Below are 25,713 nucleotides of genomic sequence, written 5' to 3' on the forward strand. Positions count from 1 at the left end.
ATATTTGACAAAGGTGGCAAGAGCATACAATGGAGTAAAGACAGCCTCTTTAACAAATGATGTTGGGAAAATTGGACAGCTACATGCAAAAAATGAAACTAGACCACCAAATTACACCATACACAAGAATAAGCTCAAAATGGATAAACGACTTAAATGTGACTTGTCAATCCATAAAAATTTTAGAAGAGCCCTGGCCACTTTTGCTCAGTGGTTAGAGCTTCGGTCTGCGGTCCAGAGAGACCCAGGTTCGGTTCCCGCTAAGGGCACGTACCTCGGTTGCAGTTTATCCCCAGCCCTGGTTGGGTCATGCAAGAGGCAGCCACTTGATGTGTCCCTTTCATATCGATGTTTCTCTCTCTCTGTCTCTTCCTCTCTGTCCCTCCCACTCTATCTGAACAAAAAATGGAAAAATGTCCTAGAGTGAGGATAAAAAGAAATCCTAGAAAAAAATGTAGGCAACAAAATTTCAGACATCACACGCAGCAGAATTTTCACTGATACAATGCCTAAGGCAAGAGAAACAAAGGAAAAAATAAACACATGGGCCTATATCAAACTAAAAAGCTGTGCACTGCAAAAGAAACAACCATCAAAATGGAAAGGGAACCCACTATATGGGAGCGCATAATTGCCAATGATACGTTAGATAAGGGGTTAATTTTCAAAATATATAGAGTACTCATACAACTCAACAAAAGGAAGACAAAGAGCCCAATTAAAAAATGGGCAGAGGAGCTAAATAGACACCTCTCCAAACAGGACATACAAATGGCTAAGAGACATACAAAGAAATGCTCAACATCACTAATCACCAGAGAGATGCAAATTAAAACAACGAGGCATCACCTTACACCTGTCAGAATGGCCGCCATCAACAAATCATCAAACAACAAGTGTTGGCGAGGGTGTAGAGAAAGGGGGACTCTAGTACATTGCTGTTGGGAATGCAGACTGGTGCAGCCACTATGAAAATCAATATGGTGTTTCCTCAAAAAACTAAAAATTGAACTGCCATTTGACCCAGTGATCCCATTTCTATATCCTAAGAAGCCTGAAACACCAATCAGAAAGAATACATGTACCCCTATGTTCATAGCAGCACTATTTATAATCTTTAAGATTGGGAAACAGCCCAAGTATCCATCAATAGATGAGTGGATAAAAAAGCTGTGGTACATGTACACAATGGAACACTATGCAGCTATAAGAAAGATCTATCTTTTGAGGCGACATGGAGGGGTCTGGAGAGTATATCGCTATGCGACATAAGCCAATCAGAGAAAGACAAATACCACATGATCTCACATATTTGTGGACTATAATGAACAAAAAAAGTTGAACAAAATAGACCCAGAGACATAGAAAGGAGTATGGTTCAGAATGACAAACCTCAGAGGAGTGGGACAGTGGGGGAGGAGGGAGGAGATAAACCAGAAAGCTTATATGCATGTATGTGTAACCAATGGACATAGACAACAATGCTTGGGGGTGGGGGGCAGGACAGGGAGGAGAGTGTCGGGAGGTTGGGGAGGAAAAAACATCTGTAACAAAAATAAAGTAATTAATTTTAAAAAAATGAAATTAAAAAAAATATATGTTCCCTGGCAGAAAGAGAACATTTGAGAAAATGGTGGAGTAAATGCCATACTCAAATCCTCCCACAACCACATCAAAATTACAACTAAACTATAGAACAACCATCATTCAGAACCACCTAAAATCAAGCTGAACATAAGTCCTACAACTAAAGATATACAGAAGAAGCCACATGGACTGGTAGTGTGGTAAGCAGTTGGATATGAGCATAGCAAGGACAATGGGCCAGGTACAGAAGGTCACCAGAGTGGAAAGCCCTGGGTGCCTAAGAAAGAACAAATGTAGAGTGGGACATCATCCTCAGAATGACTTTTCCTCCCCTAGCATATTGCTAGTCATGTAGTTTGGACCCCCTGACCTTTCCTCCCTAGAGAAAATGTCTAGGTCTCAGCTGTGTTTCAGCCCCAGGCCCAGGAAAGCAGCAAAACCAGATGAGCAGTGCCATGGCTGCCCTCAGAACCAGCTGCATTGAATAATGAATGACCCCTGCCCTGGCACCGACCAATCAATCAGTAAAGACCCTGACCCTGTAAGGACACCTGGGAAACTGCTGAATGTTCTATTGAGATCTTCCTCTGGGACCTCCCCTAAACTTCCCACCCTTAAAACCCTTAGGATAGAGGACCTAGAAAGCTCTCCCTCCAGGAGCACCCCAGCACCTTTCCTTCTCCCACCCCTTCCCCCGGGAGAGTTATGATTACCTTCCTCATTCCCAAGCTTTAAGGGCCCTTCCTTTACCTCTATAACTTGTTTCCTCAGCCCATTTCTTCTACAAATTATTTCACCTGCCTCTGTGATTTTCTAAATAAATATTCTCTTATAGTTTGAATCTTGGCTCTGAATTCTTTCTTAGCCAGAACTCGAGCACTGAGGCTGCTGAACCCAGATCCAATCTGACCCCACTGATCTAACACCTGGTGCTGTTCTTGCTGCCCCCAACAGCAGGAGGGACAGAGACACAGAATGGGCTGGTCCTCCATCCATGCGTGGTGGATAAAATTTGGGCGGATTTATCCCATCAGACTTGTAACCAGAGGCAGCTCATCCCAGGTTAACCCCCTGAACCTGTCTCCAAGGCCCTTTTCTGATTTCTCAGTGAGCCAAAGCAGCCCCGCCTAGGGATAAATAGGGTGGATAAAATATCTCAGCTGTGAAGGTCTCCCGTGAGGGAAAGATTCCAGTCTCACGCCAGCCCCCCGCCCCCACCCGGGGTTCCAGGGCCAGGAAGAGAAGTCCCCATAACTTCTGGTTGTAGAACCCGGCAGGGATTGAGGCTGATGGAGGTGGGGGCTGAGGGAAATGCGGCTTCTGGAGACCCAGGCAGTTCCTCTTAAAGGGCCCACACATGGGCTTACTCAGACTCACTACCTCTGAGCTCCAGCCCTGGGGAAGCAGCTTGAAAAGAACCAGGAATACAAGAAGAGGAACAACTGTCTGGCATCAGGGAGAGAGCTGGGGGTGGGCATCTTTCTGCCAGATAAAAGTGCTGGAAGAGGCCATTGTTCCTTTTGAGATGCCCCCTCCCCTCACCACCACACATGCACCCAGCCTGCAGGCAGGAGCCATATCTGAGTCTTCATCACCCTGGCTCACACTGTTCACCTTACCCTGGTGATTCCCTGAGAACCCACTCCACCCAACTTAACGGGCCCACCCAAGTTGTTTCCAGTGGCTTCTCCATACAAATGGCCTCCTCACCCAAGGACAGAAAATTAAGATAATAAATCTCATTTTGGTACATCAGCATAAAGCTGGTGAATATTCTATTGATCCTCCCCTAACACCTCCACTAAACACTCAGCCTTTAAACCACCACAAGATGAAGGTTCCAGCACACTCTCCCTCCAGGGAGCACGGCCCTGCCATTCCCTTCCCCCTCCATTCCCCCACAGGCACATATCTCCTAAACTCCAAGGGGCCCCATGAGACTTGTAACCAGAGGCAGCTCATCCCAGGTTAACCCCCTGAACCTGTCTCCAAGGCCCTTTTCTGATTTCTCAGTGAGCCAAAGCAGCCCCGCCTAGGATCTCCTGTTGCTTCTTCCACACCCCTCCTTGTTTTACTGTCCTAAGTGTTTTTGCTGCAGCCAATATAATTCTTTCTTCCCTCCTCCCTCCCTCCCTTTCTCCTTCTCCTTCTTCTTTTTTGTATTTTAGAGAGAAAGGATGGAGAGATAGAAACATTGATGTGAGAGAGAAATATCAATCTGCTGCTCCTGCACGCCCCCTACTGGGGATCAAGGTGGGAACCCAGGCATTTTCCCTGACCAGGAGTAGAACTGGTGGGACAATGCTCAATCTACTGAGTCACACCAGCTGGTCTACATTCTGTCTCTTGATTTAAATCGTTCCTTAAAAAAAAACAAGACCTGAGGTCTCATCTCGCTGGTAACACAACCACCTCCACAAGCAACACACTCAAGGAGCTGACTCAGCAGGAACTAGAACCCCACTGATAAAAGTCCTGCTCTGTGTAGGAGTGGGTCCCTGCACAGTTGATCTTCCACGGTCTTTGGTGTTCGCAACCCATCCTTGCAGCTGATCAGCTTGGGGGTAAATACCTCCCATTGATGTGCCAACAGCAATCAAGGCTCAACTACAATAGCAGGGTGCACATAGCCTATATGGGTCAGGGGTGGGGGCACACCTGGAGTGCCCAGCTTGGGAGTTCAGGCAGGCTGTGCCACTGGACCCTATGTTACCAGAAAGGGGACCTGGCCCTCTGTGTGTCTGCCTAGGGCTGGCCGGTGGTGTTTCACGGAGAAGAAATTTCACATGAGTCCAGGTGAATTTTAGAGGAAGTTTATTGAAGCTGGGGACAGTGAAACAGGAAGGGCCTAAGATAACAGGAGAGGGACTGGGTGGGGAACTGAGCCTAGGCTGGCTGCTTTGGCTAAGTCAGAAAAGGGGGCCTTGGGGACAGGGTCAGGGCATTTGCCCAGGATGAACTGCCACTGCTCATTGCTGCCCTGGTTGCAAGCCTTATGGAGTTCCTCAGAATTTAGGAGATGCATGCCTGTGGTGGGGGAAGGGGAGGAGGGTTAAGGCACAGGCTTTGTCCTAGGAAAGAGAATGTGTGTTGAGAACTTCGTTTTGAGGGGTTTTAAAGGCTGAGCATTTAGAGGAGGTCTTAGTGGGTAGGATCTCAACAGACTATTCATCAGTTTTATGCTGATGTGCCCAAATGCAATTTATTCTCTTATCTGTCCTTGCGTATGGTTGGCAAATGGCACTAATTGGATTTTTGCTATCTGTGTCTCTGAGTGGGGTGATTTTGCTAGCTATTTACCCTCTGGTTGGGGAGAAGTGAAAATCATTTATTCTTGTGTCCTTGGTTTAGGGAAGATAGGATTTACTAGTTGGCTGCAAACTGCTGTTTAACTATGTCTCAGTTTCCCTATTCCACTTGCCAAGGAATTTTCCTAGCTTCTCACTATCCTGCCTCACCTACAGAACCCCTACTACATAAGGCTACTCTACCAAGCCCAGTAAACACAGCAGCTCTACCTAATACATAGCAACAAACATAGAGAGACTGTCAAAATGAGGAGACAAAGAAACATGTCCTAAACAAACAGAACAAAACTCCAGAAAAAGAACTAAACAAAATGGAGACAAGCAATCTATTAGAATCAGAGTTCAAAACACTGGTTATAAGGATGCTCAGTGAAATTAGTGAGAACTTCAACAGTATAAAAAAGGACCTGGGAACCATAAAAAAGACCAGTCAGAAATTAAGAATACACTAACTGAAATGAAGAATAATTTACAGGAAATCAACAGATGTTGTTATCTCTCTCTCTCTCCCTTCCTCTCTCTCTAAAAATCAATTAAAAAATTTAAAGTAAATTAGTAATAGTAAAAAAAAAAAAAAAATTCCAAAATATCAAAATATGAAGATAGTGTAGGGAGCCTCTGGGACAACTTAACACACCAACATTTGCATCACGGGAGTGCTAGAAAGAGAAGAGAGCAAGAAATTGAAAACCTGTTTGAAAAAATAATGACAGAAAATTTCCTAGTCTACGGCCATACCACCCTGAATGCGCCTGATCTCGTCTGATCTCGGAAGCTAAGCAGGGTCGGGCCTGGTTAATATTGGATGGGAGAAAATTTCCTTAACCTGGTGAAGGAAACAGACATACAAGTCCAGGAAATGCAGAGTCCCAAACAAGATGAACCCAAAGAGGCCCACACCAAGATATCATAATTAAAATGCAAAAGTTTAAAGATAAAGAGAGAATCTTAAAAGCAGCAAAAGAAAAGCAGTTAGTTACCTACCAGGGAGCTCCCATAAGACTGCTAGCTGATTTCTCAACAGGAACTGCAGGCCAGAAGGGTGTGGCAAGAAATATTCAAAGTGGCGAGAATCAAGTACTTACAACCAAGATTACTCTATCCAGCAAAGCTATCATTTAGAATCGAAGCACATATGAAGAGCTTCCCAGACAACAGTGAGCTAAAGGAGTTCATCACCACCAAACCTGTATTACGAGAAATGTTAAAGGGTATTCTTTAAGAAGATAAAAAATATGAGCACTAGCCCTGGCTGGTTTCACTTAGTGGTTAAAGCGTCAGCCTGTGAAGGGTCTCAGGTTCCATTCCTGGTCAAGGGCACATACCTGGGTTGCAGGTTTGATCCCTGGCCCCAGTTAGGGTCATGTGGGAGGCAACCAGTTGATGCATCTCTCTCATATTGATGTTTCTCTCTCTCTCTCTCTCTCTCTCTCTCTCTCTCTATCTCTCTCCCTCCCTTTCACTATATATCTAAAAATCAATGAAGCCTGGCCGGTGTGGCTCAGTGGTTGAACATCGACCCATGCACCAAGAGATCCCAGTTCAATTCCTGGTCAGGGCACATACCCAGATTGTGGGCCAAATCCCACTGTGGTGGTGGGGGGCATGTTAGAGGCAGCCAATTGATGTTCTCGCTCATTGATGTTTCTCTATCTCTCTCCCTCTCCCTCAAATCAATAAAGAAAAAAAAAATAAAAACAAACAAACAAAAAAGCCCTGGCTGGCCCTGGCCGGTTTGGCTCAGCGGTTAGAGCGTCAGCCTGCAGTCCGGAGAGACCCGGGTTCGGTTCCCGCTAAGGGCACGTACCTCGGTTGCAGTTTGTCCCCGGCCCTGGTTGGTCGTGCGGGTGGCAGCCACTCGATGTGTCCCTTTCACATCGATGTTTCCCTCTCTCTCTCTTCTTCTCTCTCCCTCCCACTCTGTCTGTACAAAAAATGTCCTCGGGTGAGGATAAAAAAAAAAAAAAAAAAGCCCTGGCTGGCTTGGCTCAGCAGTTAGAGCGTCAGCCCATGGACCAAAGAGCTGTGGATTTGATTTCAGTCAAGATCATGTACCTCGGTTGTGGTTCGGTCCTGGCCCTGGTTAGGGGTCATACTTGACCAATCGATGTCTCTCTCTCACATCAATGTTTCTTTCTCTCTCTCCCTCCACTCTATCTGAAGATAAATGGGAAAATGTCCTCAGATGAGGATTTTTTTTAAAAAATTTAAAAATAAAATAAATAAAAATCAATGGAAAAATATCCCTGGGTGAAAATTAACAACAAAAATTATGAACACTGAAATGGCAATAAATACATATCTATCAATACTTTAATCTAAAAAACACAATAAAGAAACAAGCAGAAAGGAACAGACTCATAAATCTATAAAGAACATTTTGACGGTTGCCAGATGGAAGGGGGTTTGGGGGATGGGTGAAAAAGGTGAAGGGATTAGGAAGTACAAATTGGTTGTTACAGAATAGTCACGGGGTGTAAAGTACAGTATAGGGAATATAGTCAATAATATTGTAATAACTATGTATGGTGTCAGATGGGCACAAGATTTATGAGGATGATCACTTAGTAAGCTATATAATGTCTAATTACTGGGGTGTACACCTGAAACTAATATTGTATGTCGACTGTAATTGAAAAATAATGATTTTTAAAAATTATAAAGAGAGCATTTGGCAAAAAAATTAGGCAAAAATAATACATAAGACTTAACATGGAACCATTCTGGGTACCCAAGGGATAAACAGTCACATTTAAACTGCTGGCCAAGCCAGCAGCTGAGAGCAGTTGATAAGGATGCAGCCAACAGGGCCGCAGAGCAGAGGAAAGCACACATTAAAGCCTTTGGGAAGGCTTGGATTTTAAAAGAAAAAGGAAGCACCTCCCTCTGCTTTTTTTACTCTCTACCTAGTTCCTTTTGCATATTCTTTGGTGGATTTTAGACAATTACAGATGAGCTCTGACTAACCATGTATCACTGCTAATACTTTATTGTTCCATCCTTCTCACTTAGCAGACAACATCCCGGCATTCCAGTTGTGTGAGGAACAGAGACTGGTGTGCTGTGTGTTCTCACTTAACAGGAATGCACAGCTCCTGCCTTTCCTCCATCCTGAAAAATGCTTGCTGCGTATTTCATGGTCAGGGCAACACTTCATAGTGTGAGAAAGATGGCATGGTCTTCCTGCAGGGGCCTTTGGTGGCCAAGAAGGTTGTCCCATGTTCTTGCTCTCCTCCATCAGTCTCCTCTTACCCCATCCTGCCCACTTCCTTCCCCTCATCGAAAGAAAGCTAGAGGTTGTAAGTTCTACATTCTGAACCTGCCTAGCAGGCCTTCAGGTATGTTGTGTGTCGCATAGCACAGCCTTGAGTCAAGGTAGATCTGTATATTTATTGATTCATTTTTTGCAGGTGGCAGTCAAGTGTCCTGAAAAAGGGGTGATTTTATTTATTTTTTGTCTCATTTGTATAAAGGCACAATTTAGGCTGAGAGCAGTGCATGATAATACAGGCTTTGATTCATAAACTTTGAGCCTAGGCCAATGTGGAGGCAGAGCTCACTGTGTCCCAGGGCGGTTTCATGGAGAAGGAGACTGATTAAGTGAGGAGAAAAGACAGTGGACTCCAGAAAATGGAAACAGCCATATTTTCAACATAATTTATTACAGGTGTCTTAAGTGTATATAAAACGTTTTAGTGCAACATCTTACAAATAGTTTTCCTTTAAAAAAAAAAATCAACAGCTCTCTATATCATGCATGGGTAGTTTTCTTATCCCACCTCTTTTTCCTTCAACAATTAACGCAGAGAAACCATTGTTTGAAAAGAATATGAAAATTTGCTACAGAAACACCCTGGTGAAAGAGGGTGTGTTCATATCCATGTCCTGGGACAGGCCTAGCACAGTGTAGGTTTCATTAATGGAACATCGGAGCAATGGGCAGTCTCTTCCTGGTCTCAAAGCTCCAGTCGGCAATGTGCAGTGAGGTCTCCCAGCCACTGGAGGGCACCATTACCATTCATCTGGCACCACATTTCCACAGAAATGGCAAAAGAAGGAAGGTCCTGGGGATTTTCATAAAAAGCTGGAAAAGCTCACCCTTTGATGGTATCCCCAAGCCCATAGAAAATACACAGAAACAAAACAATTATTAAAATACTGGCTTCGGTTTCTTTTCTTTCAAATTTCCCACGACTACACCTATTTAATTACGTGGAAGCAGCTACCTTTCTGCAGCTGTGAACCAACTCAAATTCGTCATAGGTGCACATTCCAGTCCCAGACAGCCCTCTGGCATCTTTCCAGTGGGGCAGAGGAACAGCCAGTCTTCTTCTCTCACTGACAGTCTATAAAATAGGGGTCAGCTATTTCCCACTGAAAGCCAACACCCCTGAAATAACGAAATGAGGCAAAAGACTGCCTTCTCCCCTCACCACCAAGCTGAATATGCACCTCTAAAGCATTCACGCAGCATAGTAAACGAGAATGAGCATGTGCGGCAATGGCAGGGTTAGGTGGTGGTGCCTACGCTCACAGGACAGCACTGGTGTACCTGCAAGGAAAAGAAGGCAGGTGTGTGTGAGCCTGTTAGAGAACAGCTGAGCACTCACCTTGCTTCCCTTCAGCTGCGATGCAGCAAAGTATCTGCTGAGCACCCAAGAACACCTGTACCCCAGACCCTGATCAGCATCAGCACCCACACACCTGGGAAATCCCATGGCCTCCCTGGAGTCTGTTCAGTCTCAGAACAGGGTTTTGCAGTGATCTCTCGAGTTAGACTTAGTGCCCAAATCCCTGTTGGCTTTTTCCAAATCAGGAACTCCCTTGGGATCGATGCGCGTTCACAGAGAAAGGGAGGTGGCACTCCTGGCCAGCAAAATACGGGAAAGTCGGGGCATAAAAACATCTTCGTGGAGTGAGCGAGCACTGGCAGCCGACGCTGCTCCCAGGGAGCCAAGCTTCTGGCCCAACAGGGTCAAGTGGCAGGTGACACTGGTCTTTATTGGACATTGAGGGGCTTTTAAATGAAGTCGCCATAACAATGAACCCCTAAATTGCGAACAAGATCCAAGAAAGGGAAGAGTATAACACCCACAGACAAAGGCATGTGGTATGTCCTGCTACGCCTGTAAGTGGAGGGTCACAGAGGGCTTCAGGGGCCTTCCCTGATGCTGGTATGGCAGTGAGAAGCAGGGAAAGTAAATGGTGAGGAAAGACATCCATATCTTTGTGGAAAATCTAATTGAAAGGAAGAAAAACCTAGTCTTCATACCCCCAGGGAGGCAGTTATTCCTGCCTAGCTCTGAAAAATCCCTCCCACTGCTGACTGTCCCACTCTTCAAGGAGCTAAGCTGCCCCAGGACCCAGTGCCCTGTCAGTGTATACGATGGCTGCTTGGGCCTGTGTCTTCAGCTCAGTGCTGTCCCCTTCCCAGGCTCACTAGTAACTTTCCCTTAAGAGTTTGGCAAAGCACCTTACCAAAGAAGCCCACCTGCTCAGTTACCGGCTGGAGACCGCCCTTAGGGAACACATCAAACCAACAACTAGCCCTTCTTCCTTCCTTCCCTAATCACTGGCTTTGATCAACCTGCAAGTCAGTAGCTGCTGAAAAGCAGCCCTTTGCCCACTTTGCAAAGTGTGAGCTGTCTGGAGCTTTTGGCTTGTTCTCCAACAAAGTTTTCTTATTTTTTGGCAAGAATGGGAGGATGTCAATTTTTGCCTCCTTGACAGATAGGCTGGCCAGGAACGATCCACTCCTAATGGGGTTATGCAGGACTTCTCTTGTACGTACAGTCTTTGAAGAAAAAAAATATTAATGCTTTTATCTTGACTACAAAGTGGTTCCAACAACTCCAGCTGAGGGAAAAAATATGATACAAATTGGGCCCACACTTCACATAGTTTTCAAGTCTCTTTACGAAAGTAAAAAACGTTTGGGTGTATTTTGCTCCATGGGTGGCATTTTCAAGTGTGCAAAAACAAAAGGTCTTGGAAGAGATTCCTTTGCACTACGAAGTTCAACTTTTCTTTTCTCATCTGTTGTATGTAAGAGAAACACGTCCACAACATTACGGAATCCAAAAAGGGTAAACCACAGGGAATTAAAAAGAGTCCGTTACAAAGAATGAGAACCCCTGTAACATCTACCTGTTACTACCGGTGAGTAGACGTAGCACTTGGAGCTACTCACTACATTACCAAGAACAAAAATCAGAAACCTAATGCCGCAGGATGACCACACCTGCTCGGAAATCACTAGCCCACCAGGACTGCCACCTAGAAGCAGCGGTCTGTCTCTGACTGATTGGGGACTCTGAGTACGTCTCAAGTCTGACAGTTTTCTGGGAGGGCACTCTGGAGTTTGGGTGCTGTCTGCTGTCCTGTCACAGAGCAAGAGGCAGCATGGGAGCGCTTCGGCTCCTGGTGGCCAATGTCCCCTGGGGCGCCTCAGTCTATGGCTCCTGGGTGGATGCTGAGGACAGGCGGCTCCAGGCAGGTGGGGGAGTAGTTGAGGTGTGGTTCTTTGATCCACAGCAGGGGCACCCCATTCTTCCCATCTGAGTTCTTGCTGGAGCTCCGGCTCTTGAAGCGCACCAGCAGGATGGTGATGATGAGGATGCCGAAGATGGGGAATGGGTAGAAGAAGACGAAGTAGAAGAGCGCGTCGTTGGAGCAGATGATGGACTGCAGGGTGGAACCTGACAGGACCGAGAGGAAGACAAGACAATGAGGGCTGAGAATGTGGACTGTCGGCTTTTGTTCCTGAAGACCTTGCCCAACCCAATGGAAGCTACTTGATGGAGTCCGTGCCCACCCTGTCTTTCCCCTACTGCCACCGATGATGGGGATGACCCTTATGTTCTTGTGCTCACAACAGCACCTCTTCCAATTCACAGCTGGAAGTTCAAACAAAGCAATGCTTCCGTTTCCTACTGGGAGTCAGTGGTACTGCTTGGAAAGCCACATCATAACATGTAGTTGACTGATTGTGAACTTAATTGCATCTGGGAAGGGATAGAGCTGACTGTAGTTCAGCCTGAACCTCCTGCCTGGTTATATTTTATTTGTCCCTTTGCACTTAGGTCTGCTCTAAACATCCTTCTTTGGGAATATAACCCATCCTCTCCCTGCCAGCTTCTGAGAACAGTTTTACTGGAAATGATGCTCACCTGATTAACATTATCAATTAAAATGTCAGGTGTGCCCTGGCTGGTTTGCTAAATGGTTAGAGCATTGGCCCTCAGACCAAAGAATCAAGGGTTCAATTCCAGTCAAGGACACATACCTCGGTTGCGGTTTGGTCCCAGATCCTGGTTGGGGTCGTGTGGGAGGCAGCCAGTCAATGTGTCTCTCTCACATTGATGTTTCTCTCTCTCTCTCTCTCTCTCTTCTCCCCCCCCCCCATCTGAAGATAAATGGAAAAATATCCTCGGTGAGGATTAAAAAAAAGTAAGTCAGGTGGACCATTCACAGATGTCCACAGTATGCCTGTGGCTGCACAGAACTGGTTACTCCTGCACGTGGAACAGGTGGACACGCAAAGCCCCTGACCCAGCCTCGGACCCTCCACGACCCAGCAGGCCCGCAGGAGCCCTGCCCCTGGAGCCTGCACTGTCTCTGTAAAATAAGGCTGCTGGGTGACCTGTGAAGCTTAACACACATGAACGTCCACAGTGCGCAGATAAAATGTGATCTAAACACCTTCCCTTATACTTTTGGACAGTGGGTTATATAGAGGATTAAAGGGTCTGAATATGATGTAGGTTTTTTCTTCTTTCTACTGCATGGCTGCTGCTCACCAGTATTATTAAGAAAATTTAACATATATTTCCACTTCTCAGCTTTCCCAAGGATATAAAATTGCTGATAGTCAACCACTTTTGACCTACAGAACCTCAATTTCATCTGCTTCTATCAAATGAACAGGAAGTAATCAAAGAAAAGAAAAACGGACAAAATTCAAAATCAAATTTATCTGGAAAAATGTTTTGACTGAACAGGAATTGAAATTTCAAGCAAATTTTTTATTACTGCATGATAGGCTAAATCTACTCTAACAAACACCCTTTTCAGTCTGATATATTCCACACTTTGACAGAAGGCCAGCTGAAAGAGTGCCTTGTTAGAACAAATAATTCAGGTCAGCAAGTATTTCCTCCAGTCTCTGCTCATAAATCCTCATGATGATGAAAACACTAAGCTGTGGGCCTTTCTGTAGCAACAGCTGATGGTGAACAGGGCTGCTACTAAGCTCTCCCTGATGCCTTATAACATCACTGCCTTTCTAGGCTGGTCTCCCCAACTAACCCTGCAAAGTCTACCTAAACTTCAAAGTCACCCTCCAAAATAAAAATGACCTAGGAACTTGAGAACAAGAAAGACTTACTAACTCACTGTCCAAAAGAATAAGGGAGGGGTTTGGACCACATTTTTTCTGCCTATGTGGACATTGTTCCCAGAACACAGAAATCACCCAAAAGCCTCATTTTAGAGAAATGCTGGGCTCCCAGGGGCCAGGCTTCTGCTGGGGTCTAAATGAGGCGCTCAGGCTTCCTTGTTTAAAACTCTTCCTCTTATGAGTCTGAAACACTTGCTAATTCGATAAAGAGAGACAAGGTGGATATTCTAGAGAGTAACAAAGTAACATCAACAATATACTTGTACAAGGAAATCCTACTAAAATAGAATCTGGTGGAGCAAAAGTTTATTTAAAGAGATTATATGGTAAATTATCACATTGATTCCTGTCCCTTTTTTTTTTTTTAAATATGTTTTTATTGATTCTAGAGAGACAGGAAGGGAGGGAGACAGAGAGAGAAACATTGATTGATCGGCTGCCTCCGGCATGCCCCCTACTGGGGATCGAGCCTGAAACCTGTATGTGTGCCCTGTTGGGGAATTGAACCAGTGATCTCTCAGCGCATGGGATGCTGCTCAACCATCTGAGCTCCTATCCCTATTTTTGGCATAAGCAATCAAGGGCCAATTATATGAACTGGTATGCAGACCCTAAATGCTCATGACAGCTGAGAATGCAGTTTATTAATCCATAATCGAGCTGTGATTTTTATCTGCCAGGCAGTTGCAATCAACTGTGACATCCTTCCCCTGTAAATTGGGAAAACTCACTTGCATCCAGTACTCGGATGCTGATGGGGGCCGACTCCTCCTCTGTCAGCCGGTACCATTCCTTCTGAGGGCTGAGCAGCCATTCCTCCACGTGGCAAGAGTAGTTGCCCGTGTCTCGGGGGCTTGCCTGTATAACCGTGAGCCTGAAGAGCAGCGGGGACAGCCTCTGGAAGCGAAGCCTGCCCTCCCAGGGGCCACCCTCTGGGCCAAACACAGCATCTGGGCCCACGCTCAGCAGGGCCGTCCGCTCTGTGGGGTCCTCTTCCTCCTCCTCGTCCTCCTCGTCCTCCTCATCCTCCTGTTCTTCCAGGCCAGGGCTGCCCCATTTCCCCCCAGCTTTAGTCCTCAGGGAATACCAGGCCACAGCAAAGCGGGAGACCTGGCTGGAGCGAGACACGATGGTACAGTCCAGCTGGAAAGCTGCCTTCTCGGACACTGTGGCGTTGGGGACCACTGTGTCCACCTGCAGGGCGGCATCTGGGGGCACGAGGGACAATGAAGGAAGAGGTTTTTAATTTCTTTGCTCAAGACAACCTCAATGTCCATCACTAAATACACATGCCAGTAATAAGCATACAACAGAAACTGCACCTGCTGAAAGGAATGAGGCAGTACTAGGTGCAGAGATGTAAAAGGAGATCCAAGAAAAGTCACTAGAGTACAGAACGCTGTGTACACCTCATTGTATGCAGAAGGAAACATGTTTTACTCTGACATGCATATCTGTTTATATTTGCATGGGGTATCTGTGGAAGAACTCACAAGGAGCTGGTAATGTGGCCGCATGTGGAAATCTGGGGAGGGAGGGACAGTTATTTTCATTGTAAACCTTTGTAGTGGTTGAATAACATCCCCTCAAAATTCACATCCACCTGGAACCTCAGCATGTGACCTTAATTGGAAATAGGTCTGTGCAGATGTAATTAAATTGAGATGAGCCCTGAATCCAGTGGCTGGTGTCCTTATAAGAAGAGGAGAGGACACATGGAGAGGACAGATGAAGACAGAGGCAGAGGTTGGAGTGATGCAGCTACAAGCCAGGAACACCTGGGGCCATGAGGAGCTGGGAGAGGCCAGGACGATTCTTCCCTAGAAAATCAGGAGGAGCATAGCCCTGGTGACACCTTGATCTCAGACTTCCAACCTCCAGAACTGTGAGAGAATATATTTCTGCGGTTTTAAGCTACCAAGTTTGAGCTAATTTGTTTCAGCACCCCTGGGAAACAAATTCACCCTCCCGGCAGCTTTTCATCTCCACTGCGTGCATACAGATTGTTGCCTACGCCACAGTGAACCAAGGCGGTTAAGTATTCTCCAAAGACTGAAGCCAAATAACAGACACCAGACCTGAAAGGGGACTCACACTGAGCATGAACACCCCCTCCCACCAGAAGGATGACTAGGGCAGTGTCTTTCCAACTGAGCAGGAGATTCAGAACAGCCCCAGGGAGGTGCCCAAGCAGGCGAGTCACGGCTCACGGACACCATCAGATAGGCTGAAATCAGTTTCTTTCTTTTGCTGCTTTGTTTCTAATGGCTCACTGGGGGTAGGTTCTACACACACAATTCACTTCCTAGCTCCTAAAAGGCTCTGTTTATGAAATGCTTACGAAAGATGCCAAAGTAGCGTCAATAAAAGTAGAGATACCAAATCGAATTCTACTTGGATGAAGACCAAATCAGAGCATTTCCCAAGTACTGTCCTGGGCTTTCAATGAATTGGCTTAATGTTGTTCGCAGGTAAACACAAAGCTGGGGTTCCTACTGCTTTTGTGGGGCTCCGCCAAGCCCCCAGACAACCCCCTCGGCCCGTCTGGAATCTCAGTGTGCATGGCTGGCACACGGGCTGAGGAACCACAGCAGGGCATGACATGTCATCCCAGCCCTTCCTGGGGGGGGGGGGGTATTTGGGAGGGGGCAGAAAGCGGCAGAATGGAGAATATGAAATCAATCCACAGGTGACTCAAACTCCCTCATACATTGGCTCATTCTTCCAGGAAGCATGGCTAAGGTGTGACCCCAAAATCATAAAAAGAAATACTGCACAGCAAGGGGTGGTCTAGGGTGCTTTCCCCAGAGTCTAATACAGTGTTCTAATGCCCCTTGCAACTGGCCACTATGTCGAAGGCGGTAGCCCTGGGTTCAGTCATGCAGTGGACCCACTGTAGCAGGAGGTCAGGCCCCCAGAGTGCAGTTCCCCATATACTCGCCCTTTGTTTCTTCTTGTCTAACTGCTCAAAAATTTTTCTGGCCCCTTCAAGTGCCTTGTCTGCACTAGTGACTTAATACAAGGTTGTTGAATAAAATTAATCTTCACCTTGATTCAACCCCTCTCCCCTTACTTAACATGCCTCTCCACCAATTTGATTGCTCATGTCTGACTCCTAGAACAGGCCAACCATGTCTCCATTCAGAAGTTAACACACTTTCCTTTTCCAGGTGTTAGCCACAAGAAAGAAGTTCACCCCCCACCCCTCCCCTCCCCTACACAATGCTGATAGCTCCCGTGGCAGTAACCTTGACCACTGGACTCCTGGTCTGTCTGATGAGTGTGGTTTTCTCTCCCCAGCTGTGTGAGCCAAACACAACTGTAAATCTACTCAGCTACAACCTCACTGGGGGAAGGAGCCCTTTACTCATATATTTCACACTATGGACCTTAAGCAATGCTAGGCAACTCAACATAACTCTTGGAGTTGTATTATTTCAAGTCTATCTGTCCAACTTATACCTCAAAACAAATTTGCAGTACAGCCAAACAATGGAAGTTATGCAACCAGTAAAACGGTGGGTATGAAATGCTAGTGAGGTTATAATTTTTCTTTTCAAAACTATACTTTTGTTTTCCAAATGCTTTGTTAACTAGCACAATCAACTTCTACACAGTCATGCACCACATAACAAAGCTTCAGTCAGTGATGGGCTGCACACACAACAATGGTACCATAAGGTTGTAAGGGAGCTGAAATATTCCCATTGCCCAGTGACGCTGCAGCCATCACAAGGTTGTACCCCATCACATTTCTCATGAGTTTGTGGTGATGCTGGTGTGAACAAACTTCCTGTGATGCCAGTCCTATAAAAGTACAGCACAAATAAAGAATAATTTACAGGGAATCAATAGTAGAGTAGGTGAAGCTAAGAAGCAAACCATCAATTTGGAATATAAGGAAGCAAAAAACACCCAATCAGAACAAAGAATCCCAAAAAATGAGGATAGTGTAAGGAGCCTCTGGGACAACTCCCAGCATACTAACATTTGCATCATGGGGGTGCCAGAAGGAGAAGAGAGCAAGAAATTGAAAACCTATTTGAAAAAATAATGACAGAAAAACTTCCCTAACTTGCTGAAGGAAATAGACATACAAGTCCAGGAATCATAGAGAGTCCCAAACAAGATGAACCTCAAGAGGCCCACGCCAAGACACATCGTCATCAAAATGCCAAAGGTTAAAGACAAAGAGAGAATCTTAAAAGCAGCAAGAGAAAGACAGTTCGTTACCTACAACAGAGCTCCCATAAGAGTGTCAGCTGATTTCTCAAAAGAAACTTTGCAGGCCAGAAGGGAGTGGCAAGAGATATTCAAAGTGATGAAAAGCAAGAACCTACAACCAAGACTACTCCATCCTACAAAGCTATCATTTAGAATCAATGGAAATATCAAGAGTTTCCCAGACAAGAAAAAGCTAAAGGAGTTCACCACCACCAAACCAGTATTATATGAAATGTTGAAGGGTCCTCTTGAAAAACAAAAATATAAACAATAAAATGGCAATAAATACATATTTATCAACAATTGAATCTACAAACAACATGAGCAAGCAGAACAGAAATAGACTCATAGATACAAAGACCTTTTTTTTGCTTGCCAGATAGATGGGAGGGGATTGGGGGGATGGGTGAAAAAGGTGAAGGAATTAAGAAGTACAAATTGGTTGTTAGACTGATGAACCTCAAAGGGAAGAGGAGAGGGACGGTGGGAAGAGATAAACCAAAGAACTTCTATGCATATATACATAACCACTGGACACAGACAATAGTGTGGGGAAGGCAGGAGTGGGGCAGGAGTGAGGAGGAGAGGGTCAAGGGGGGAAAAAGTGGGGGGGACATCTGTAATACATTCAACAATAAAGACAAGTTTAGCCCTGGCCAGTTTAGCTCAGTGGTTAGCGTGTTGGCCCGCGGTCCAGAGAGACCTGGGTTCGGTTCCTGCTAAGAGCACGTACCTCAGTTGCAGTTTGTCCCCGGCCCCGGTTGGGGTCATGTGGGTGGCAGCCACTTGATGTGTCTCTCTCACGTCGATCTCTCTCTCTCTCTCTCTTCTTCCCTCTCTCCCTCCTGCTCTACCTGAAGATAAATGCAAAAATGTCCTCAGGTGAGTATAAAAAAAAAAAAAAAGAAAGAAACAAGTTTAATATTAAAAAACAAAGTACAATGCATACAGCCTTGGCCAGAGTGGCTCAGTGATTAGAGCATTGTTGGCCCGCACACCAAAGGGTCTTGGGTTCGATTCCCAGTCAAGGGCATGTACCTGGGTTGCAGGTTCAATCTCTGGCCCTGGTTGGGGAGATGTGCGGGAGGCAACCAATCGATGTTTCTCTCTCTGTCCCCACCCTCCCTTCCACTCTATCTAAAAATCAACAGAAAAATATCCTCAGGTGAGAATTAACAAAAAAATAAAAATAAAAGTAAAGTGCACTAGTCAGGTTGTCATGAAGACTGAACATAAATTGCCTCGCTGTGGCTGGGAGCAGCTGGCATGCAAAATGTATGTCTCCTCCCACTCCACCTGGGGCCTCAGCATGGTACCTGCAGAATGAGTGGGAGCTGGGAACAAGGGGGCTGTTCAGCAGCCATATCACTACAATTTTACCTTTGGGAAAGACAAGCAGCAGTTTACAGGCGAGGCAGAAAGAAGAAATGGCAAATATGAGTAACTCAGAGTAGAGGTGATTTCCCCTACCTGCAGTGGAGACACAGGGGAGTGAGATGATGCCCCGCCCTTGTCACAGAGTGCATTCAGTCTCCCGAGTGTGTTCCATGACATGTGGGGCTGGCACTGATGTGAGGTTCCAGTGTTCCAATGACAAAGCTGCTCAACTCAGACACTAAAATGTTACGAAACCTCCAACAGTACCAGCGACAATATAGAGGGACATCAGGATGCTCAGAAAGCAAACAGAAGTGTTCATACTGACACAAATCATAACTCTGTTTCTGCTCCATGTCCTCAGAGGGACTACTGATTTTCTGTTCAGATATGGATGAATAATGATGTAATGGGCAGAGGACACAGGAACCAGCACAACGGTGCTTCAACTGTGTGTTTACATGTGTCACAATAATTATAGTTAGTAATCATGTGTATTCAGGTACGATGGAAACAAACAAGGAAGACAAGAAAAGCACAAGGCCGTGTGGACTAGTCATCAGCACCAATAGAAGTGTTAGAAGTGAGAGAGCGGAGGCTGTATATATTTCATCTTTTTCTACTTAAAGCATGTGAATCAATGTTTCCCACTGAAAATCCATAAGCTAACTTTTCTGAACCACACAGCTACTGTTTCAAGATTTCTGCATGTCCACCACTTCTCCAAATCTGAAAGTATTCTTTAAAAGGAAGATATTCTATGCTCTGGAGTAATTAATTGACAAATGATATTCTAGTTAAGAAACAGAATCACCTGAGGCCCAATGTGTAGTGAATGTGTAATTTTCCAGTCACTAGGGGAAAAACTGAGGTGATACCGAATGCAGATGCAAACTTGAATGCACATATGTTTAACGGCAGACAACTTATTAATTAACAAACTAATTTTATGCAGCCCATAAAATATACTCACAGGGGAAACAGTAAAGAGTGTGGAGGCCTGGGGACATTAACCCTCACCTGGTCGCATGACTGTAACAGCTGTCTGCCCAGCAGTGTCCTCTGCCCGTTTATACCATGCTCCACTGGGGCTGGGCAGCCACTCCTCCACGTGGCAGCTGTAGGTCCCGCTGTCCTGCACCGCCACATTCTGGATGAAAAGCCGGTACACACCAGAGGAAGGACTCTCCAAATGCAGCCGGCCCTTCAGGTTGTTTTTGGCCGCCTGCTCTCCGTAGTGGAAGGTGGCTTCACGGCTCAGGCGGGCCACAGCCTCGCGCTCTGGGTGGTTGGGCTTCCACACAAACCACTCCACCATGAGCTGGGAGGCCACACTGGTGCGGTTCAGCACCACACACTCCAGTTGCACCTGCTGCGTCTCCAGAACTGACAGGTTCCCCTGCACTTGGCTCAGCTTCAGGCGGCTGTCTGGAAATGCAAGGAAAGAGACGTCAGCAGCAAAACAACAAGTCACCTGCATGCACCCTTTCCAAGCATAGGTGATGGGTACCTTCCAAATACTGAAGGAAGACAGCACCCCCAATTAGCAGAAACATTTCTCAGGCGTGGCACTAGAAACATTCTGAGTTTTTGATCATGTGCCTGAGTGTTTGAGTTTTAAGGAGTGCAGCACGACAGGAATGGCTGTCCCTCAATTATAACCCTCATCAGTTCAGATGCTCAGCAGAGGACAAGCACATCCTACAGGGCCGGTGTAGATGACTGCACACCCAATGACAGCGGACTGTGAAGCATATGGCTGAGATGCAAGAGTCCAGGAAAGGACAGGAAAGGGCATGATGGGAACCCCTCTCCAAGCAAGAGACTTTTAAAATTGACCTCATAAAGGGCATATGCTGGGCTGTCAACCACCAAAGAACCGCAGAGGAAACCCAGGTTAACAGGTTCACAAGTTAGCCCTGAGAACTGCGGTTCTAATTTTCTCTACGAAAAATACCACAGTTTCCTCTCAAGGTGGGAACACAACTGATCTGATAGCAATAAACACAAAACTGATACTGAGGGAACCAGTGGTTTGAAATTTCAGTCCATCTAAGTGTCACTGATGAGGACACAGCCTAATGGCATACAAATAATCTCATAATAGGCCCTACTGAGTGTGTCTAGACCAGAGGCATCACAAAGCTCTGAAACTGTACATGCACAGAGGCACCCTGGAAGGGCACTCCTAAGCGACATAGAGGAAGGGGAGAGCCATGCAACTTAACTTGGTACTTTTCACACTTCAAAACTGTCCAAATATTTTACAGCACATGTGATTAGTTTTGTAATTAAAAGGTCAAAAAAATAAAAAAACATAAAAATATTAAATATATATATATTTATATATGTGTGCATATATGTGTGTGTGTGTATATATATGTGTATATATATATATCTTCACCCAAGGACATTTCTTTGCATTTATCTTCAGATAGAGCAGGAGGAAGAGAGGGAGGAAGAAAGAGAGAGAAATATCGATGTGAGAGAGACACATCGAGTGGTTGCCACCCACATGACCCCAACCAGGGCCTGGGACAAACTGCAACTGAGGTACGTGCCCTTAGCGGAAACCAAGCCAGGGACTGTCAGGTCCACGGGCCGACATTCTAACTGCTGAGCCAAACCAGCCAGGGCTATATATATTTTTTTACATTTTTTTTTCTTTATTAATTTTAGAGAGAGGAAGGGAGAAGGAGAGATAGAAACACTGATGAGAGAGAACATTGATTGGCTGCCTCCTGCATATCCCCTTACTGGGTATCGAGCCTGCAACCTGGACATGTGCCCTACTGGGAATTGAACCCGCAACCTTTTGGTGCATGGCCCAATGCTCAACCAACTGAGCCACACCAGCCAGGGCAGAAAAAATATTTTAAATAAGCAGTCTCCCCAAAGTATACACACACACACACACACACACACACACACTCTCACTCTCTTTCTCTCTCGCTGTCTCTGGGTTGAAAGATTATTTTCTTCTCTGTGCTTTTGTATTTTCCCAAAGCTCTCAAGTGTATTCTTTCTCAGCAGAAAAAAAAGAAGGGGGGGGGGGGGGAGGCTAGAAGCAGGAGGAAAAAAAGATATGTAGAAACCAAAAAACTTAACAGAAAAGGGGAAATGTGTTGTTTTAATCAGAGTCCAGTGAGTTTTCTGTTCATAATGGTAATATTCCCCATACATAAGATTGCACTAACTGTGCTTTGACAAGAACCTTAGAGCAATTTTGCACTGCCCCAGTTTGCCTGCTCTAAGTCTGCAGTCTCAGGTGGGGAACTCCCTCAATAAACACACCTACAGAGAGTGTCTCGGTTTCGGCACAAACGAGAGAAGGGAAAGGACGGATGGTGGCTACGAGAAAGCCATGGAGGGTGTGACCGTGCTCTCTCAGGAGGGAACAACTAGAACAGAAAACAGACGAGAACAGAAACCTAAAGAACATCTGTGGGCCTAATGACAACCTTCCATTTTCAAAAGCCCCTGGGACTGGCCTGAAGGCAGGACACAGGTCACTGGAAATACCAACAGGATGCATGTAGACCAGAACTTCCTTTCATGCGCCAGCAGAAGGGTCAGCATAAAATGTCACCGCGAGCCTGACAAGGACGGGCCGTTTCCGAAATACAATATCCTGAGGAAAAGCAGGGGAACAGGCCCACTTTGTTCGGCATGGGCCAGGCCTCATCTGGACTTTGCATCTGGCTCCATTTGCTTACGGAATACACTGTCACTGAGGCCTCCTGGGAGACAAGCCGTGGGAATAGAACGGTGAAGAAAACAAAGTCCCTGTGCTCACTCAGGGAGCTTCACGTCTAGTGGAGGAGACAGGCACAAATATGTAATATTTGACACATAACATGTAATTTGTAGTGATACATAATAATTGACAATAAATGAATTTCCATAAGTATGAAGAGGTAAAGTGCTCATAATTACCTGTATATAAATAGCTAAGTACACAGAATGCCACGTGGTGTTATGTTCTGTGACGGGGATGGGTGTCTAGAATGCTATTTTAGTTAAGAGCTAGAAACACCTCTGAGGAAGAATGAGATAAATGAGTATCTATGGTTGACATGTTCCAGGCTACGAGGATAGTCAAAGGCCCTGGGGTGTTCAAGGAAATCAACCATGCCTGCCTTATTCAAACAATATTTACTAAGGGGGCCATGCCAGAGGCTGAAGATACAGAGAGACAGCCCTGTCCTCAAAGTGCTTAGTGTAGTGGGGAGGAAATGCAAACACACAATTATTATGCTATGTGTTTCATAAAAAAAACCCTGGTCATGTGGGAGATATCAGGGAAGGCCTCCTGGAGGTGGTGCTGTGTGAAGTGTTGGGAATGGTGTGAAGCAGGAAAGGGGCATTCCAGGCAGAGGTGGCAGCATAAGAAAAGGCATGGAGGCAGGACTCAGGCGGCCCCACCACCATTCAAGGACAGACAGTGGCAACAAATTGTAAGTGTGAGGGCTGGAAAGCGAGCTGAGGGCCCCACCATGTGAGAAGTTCTAGAGCTTTCTGAACCAGAAGGAGACTGACGGGGCACAGAGCTGCCTGCACATACAGTCATGCATCGGTTAGCAACAGGGATACACTCTGAGAAAGTGTCCTTAGGCGACTGCGTTGCTGTGGGAACATCACAGAGTGCCCTTACAAACCCAGCCGGTCTAGCCTCCTACACACCCAGGCTCTGTGGTCTAGCCCACTGCCCCAGGCTATAAGCCTGTACAGCATGTTAGTGTACTCAGTACTGTAGGCAACTGTAAGGCAATGGTAAGTATTTGTGTATCTTAACACAGAAAAGGGACAGTAAATGTACAAGGTAAACAAGGGTGCACCTGTGTGGGGGAGGCACCATGAAGGGAGGACTGGGTGCTGCCTGGCGAGTCAGTGAGTGAGTGGTGAGTGACTGTGAAGGCCCAGGGCACTGCTGTGCAAGGCTGGAGACTTAAGCAGTGCCCCGCAGCCCTCCCCTGCTTCCTTCCCGCAGGGTCACAATGAGAACCTCAACGCTGTCCGTGCAGCTCCCTGAACAGCGAGGTGGGCTGGGATGGTTGGAAATATCGAGGAGAAACTGGCTGGGGGAGGCGTGGATCACCCTAATTGTGACTGTCAGGAGGGAGTGACAGGTGGCCTGAGGACCAGTGGGAATAAGAACTCAGCAGCGCTGAGGTGACAGGCTCCTCTGCCTGAAACAGGTCAGTGGATGACTGACTGGGATATAATCTCTGCACTCAGAATCGGGATGCTGTGAGCGAGAGGGAATCAACTGCCAAACTCCTCAGACACTGCTCCTGTCAGAGGAAAAAATCCTCTCGAACCACATCTCCATTTCTTACAGGAAATTTAGCTCCATTATAATCTGTGGTACCACCGTCACCTATGCGGTGTGTCGTTGGCTAACATGTCGTTATGCAATGCATGGCTGTATTAGAAAGGGTGACCCAAACCTCTCTCGGGTTTTTCTAGGGGCAGATCTAAAACCTGAGAGGGAGATTCAGGGAGGGGGACTTTCAACAACGAGGGGTGCCCAAAACCGGAGCTGAGGCCTGGGAGGGCAGTGAGCTCTCCCTCCTGGAGGCAGATGCCACCTGTCAGGCTGCACCCACAGGGTCCGAAAGGGGCCGAGTGGTGACTGGGTTTGGAGACAGGAAGCACTCATCCTGGGCTGGGGACAGGTGGTAAAGAAGAAGGGGAGAGCAGATGAGAGAAACCAGAAAATGCCTCCTAGGCAGGAATCCTGGGTTTGGAGCTGGCCCAGCCCAAGATCCAGGGTGCAAACTGCAAACCCAGAATCCTGCCTTGCCACACATCCTGCCAACCACAGCTGCCCGACAGGCCTCTCTCTGGCGAAGATGCTGTCCACAACAGCGAGTCAAGGATGCTGAGCTGGCCATCAGCTCCAGGACCCCTTGCAGGCAGAGTGGGCAGGCCCATGGCACACTGGAATGATGGTCTGTATGCCTGCACCCCCAGCCAGCGTGGACCCCACAGAGCCCTGTGCAGGCCGTCTCTCCCCACTAAACCCACTGGCCTGGGATGGCCGCACCCCGTGCTTACCTGGCTGCTTCACGGTGACTTCAGTACGCCCTGAAACCTCCTCTGCCAGCTTGTACCAAGCATAGTTGGGGCTTAGCAGCCACTCCTCCACATGGCAGTAGTAGCTGCCACTGTCACTGACCTCAGCTCTCTGGACGGTGAGGCTGAACAGGCCCCCAGACACGTGCCTCTCAAACTGCAGCCTGGCTCTCAGGCCCTCCTCCTCGGCGTAGGTGCCATACTCAAAGGCGGAGTTGTGTGTGGTTTTGAGGATGAGCTTGCCGTCAGCGTCCGAGGGCTTGTGGACATACCAAAGCACGGCAAAGTGGGAGTTCTGGCTGGTCTGAGACTTGACTGAGCAGTTCAGCTGGATGGGCCTGTTCTCCACCAGGGTGAGGGTCCTCTTGGATTTGCTCACCTGCAGCTTTGTCACTGCAGAGGAAAGGGAACAGTTCAGCAGAATCATCACACACCCCTGGAACCGGCCATCCAAAACCTCACCTCCAGGCTCTCAGAGGATCGAGCATGGCTCCACGAGAGGAAAGCTGCGTGGAGCTGAGCTCACCCCAAACATCTGTCTCCTCCTTGCGTGGCCCCCACTAAGGCCCTCCCCATCTCTCCCCATCTCCTGCCTGCTCCCCCTGCCTCACACAGCTTCCTGTGAGATCCAGCTGAATCTACCCACATCATTTCCCTGGTTGAAAAGTTTAATGGTTGCCAACTACTTTTAGGAACTGTCTTCACTCACCTCCCAGGACTCGCCCCCGTGCAGTTTGCCCC

The 25,713-nt window shown here is 46.7% G+C and overlaps 1 protein-coding gene across 2 annotated transcripts in view; it reads right to left on the bottom strand.

The window, feature by feature from the left end:
- Nucleotides 1-8,570: 8,570 nt before the first annotated feature.
- The window catches only part of IGSF3 (immunoglobulin superfamily member 3), a 98,092-nt gene continuing 80,949 nt past the window's right edge, over nucleotides 8,571-25,713 (bottom strand). For both annotated transcript variants that reach the window (XM_036273141.1, XM_036273140.1), the window contains 4 exons: nucleotides 24,955-25,365; nucleotides 19,915-20,322; nucleotides 14,025-14,501; nucleotides 8,571-11,593 (listed from right to left, as the gene is read on the bottom strand). In XM_036273141.1, the coding sequence (XP_036129034.1) occupies nucleotides 11,343-11,593; nucleotides 14,025-14,501; nucleotides 19,915-20,322; nucleotides 24,955-25,365 (1,547 nt within the window). In that variant the 3' untranslated portion in view covers nucleotides 8,571-11,342. The remainder of the gene's footprint in view (nucleotides 11,594-14,024; nucleotides 14,502-19,914; nucleotides 20,323-24,954; nucleotides 25,366-25,713) is intronic.

This window comes from Molossus molossus, unplaced genomic scaffold (assembly GCF_014108415.1).
Source record: "Molossus molossus isolate mMolMol1 unplaced genomic scaffold, mMolMol1.p scaffold_m16_p_20, whole genome shotgun sequence".
NCBI classification, from domain to species: Eukaryota; Metazoa; Chordata; class Mammalia; order Chiroptera; family Molossidae; genus Molossus; species Molossus molossus.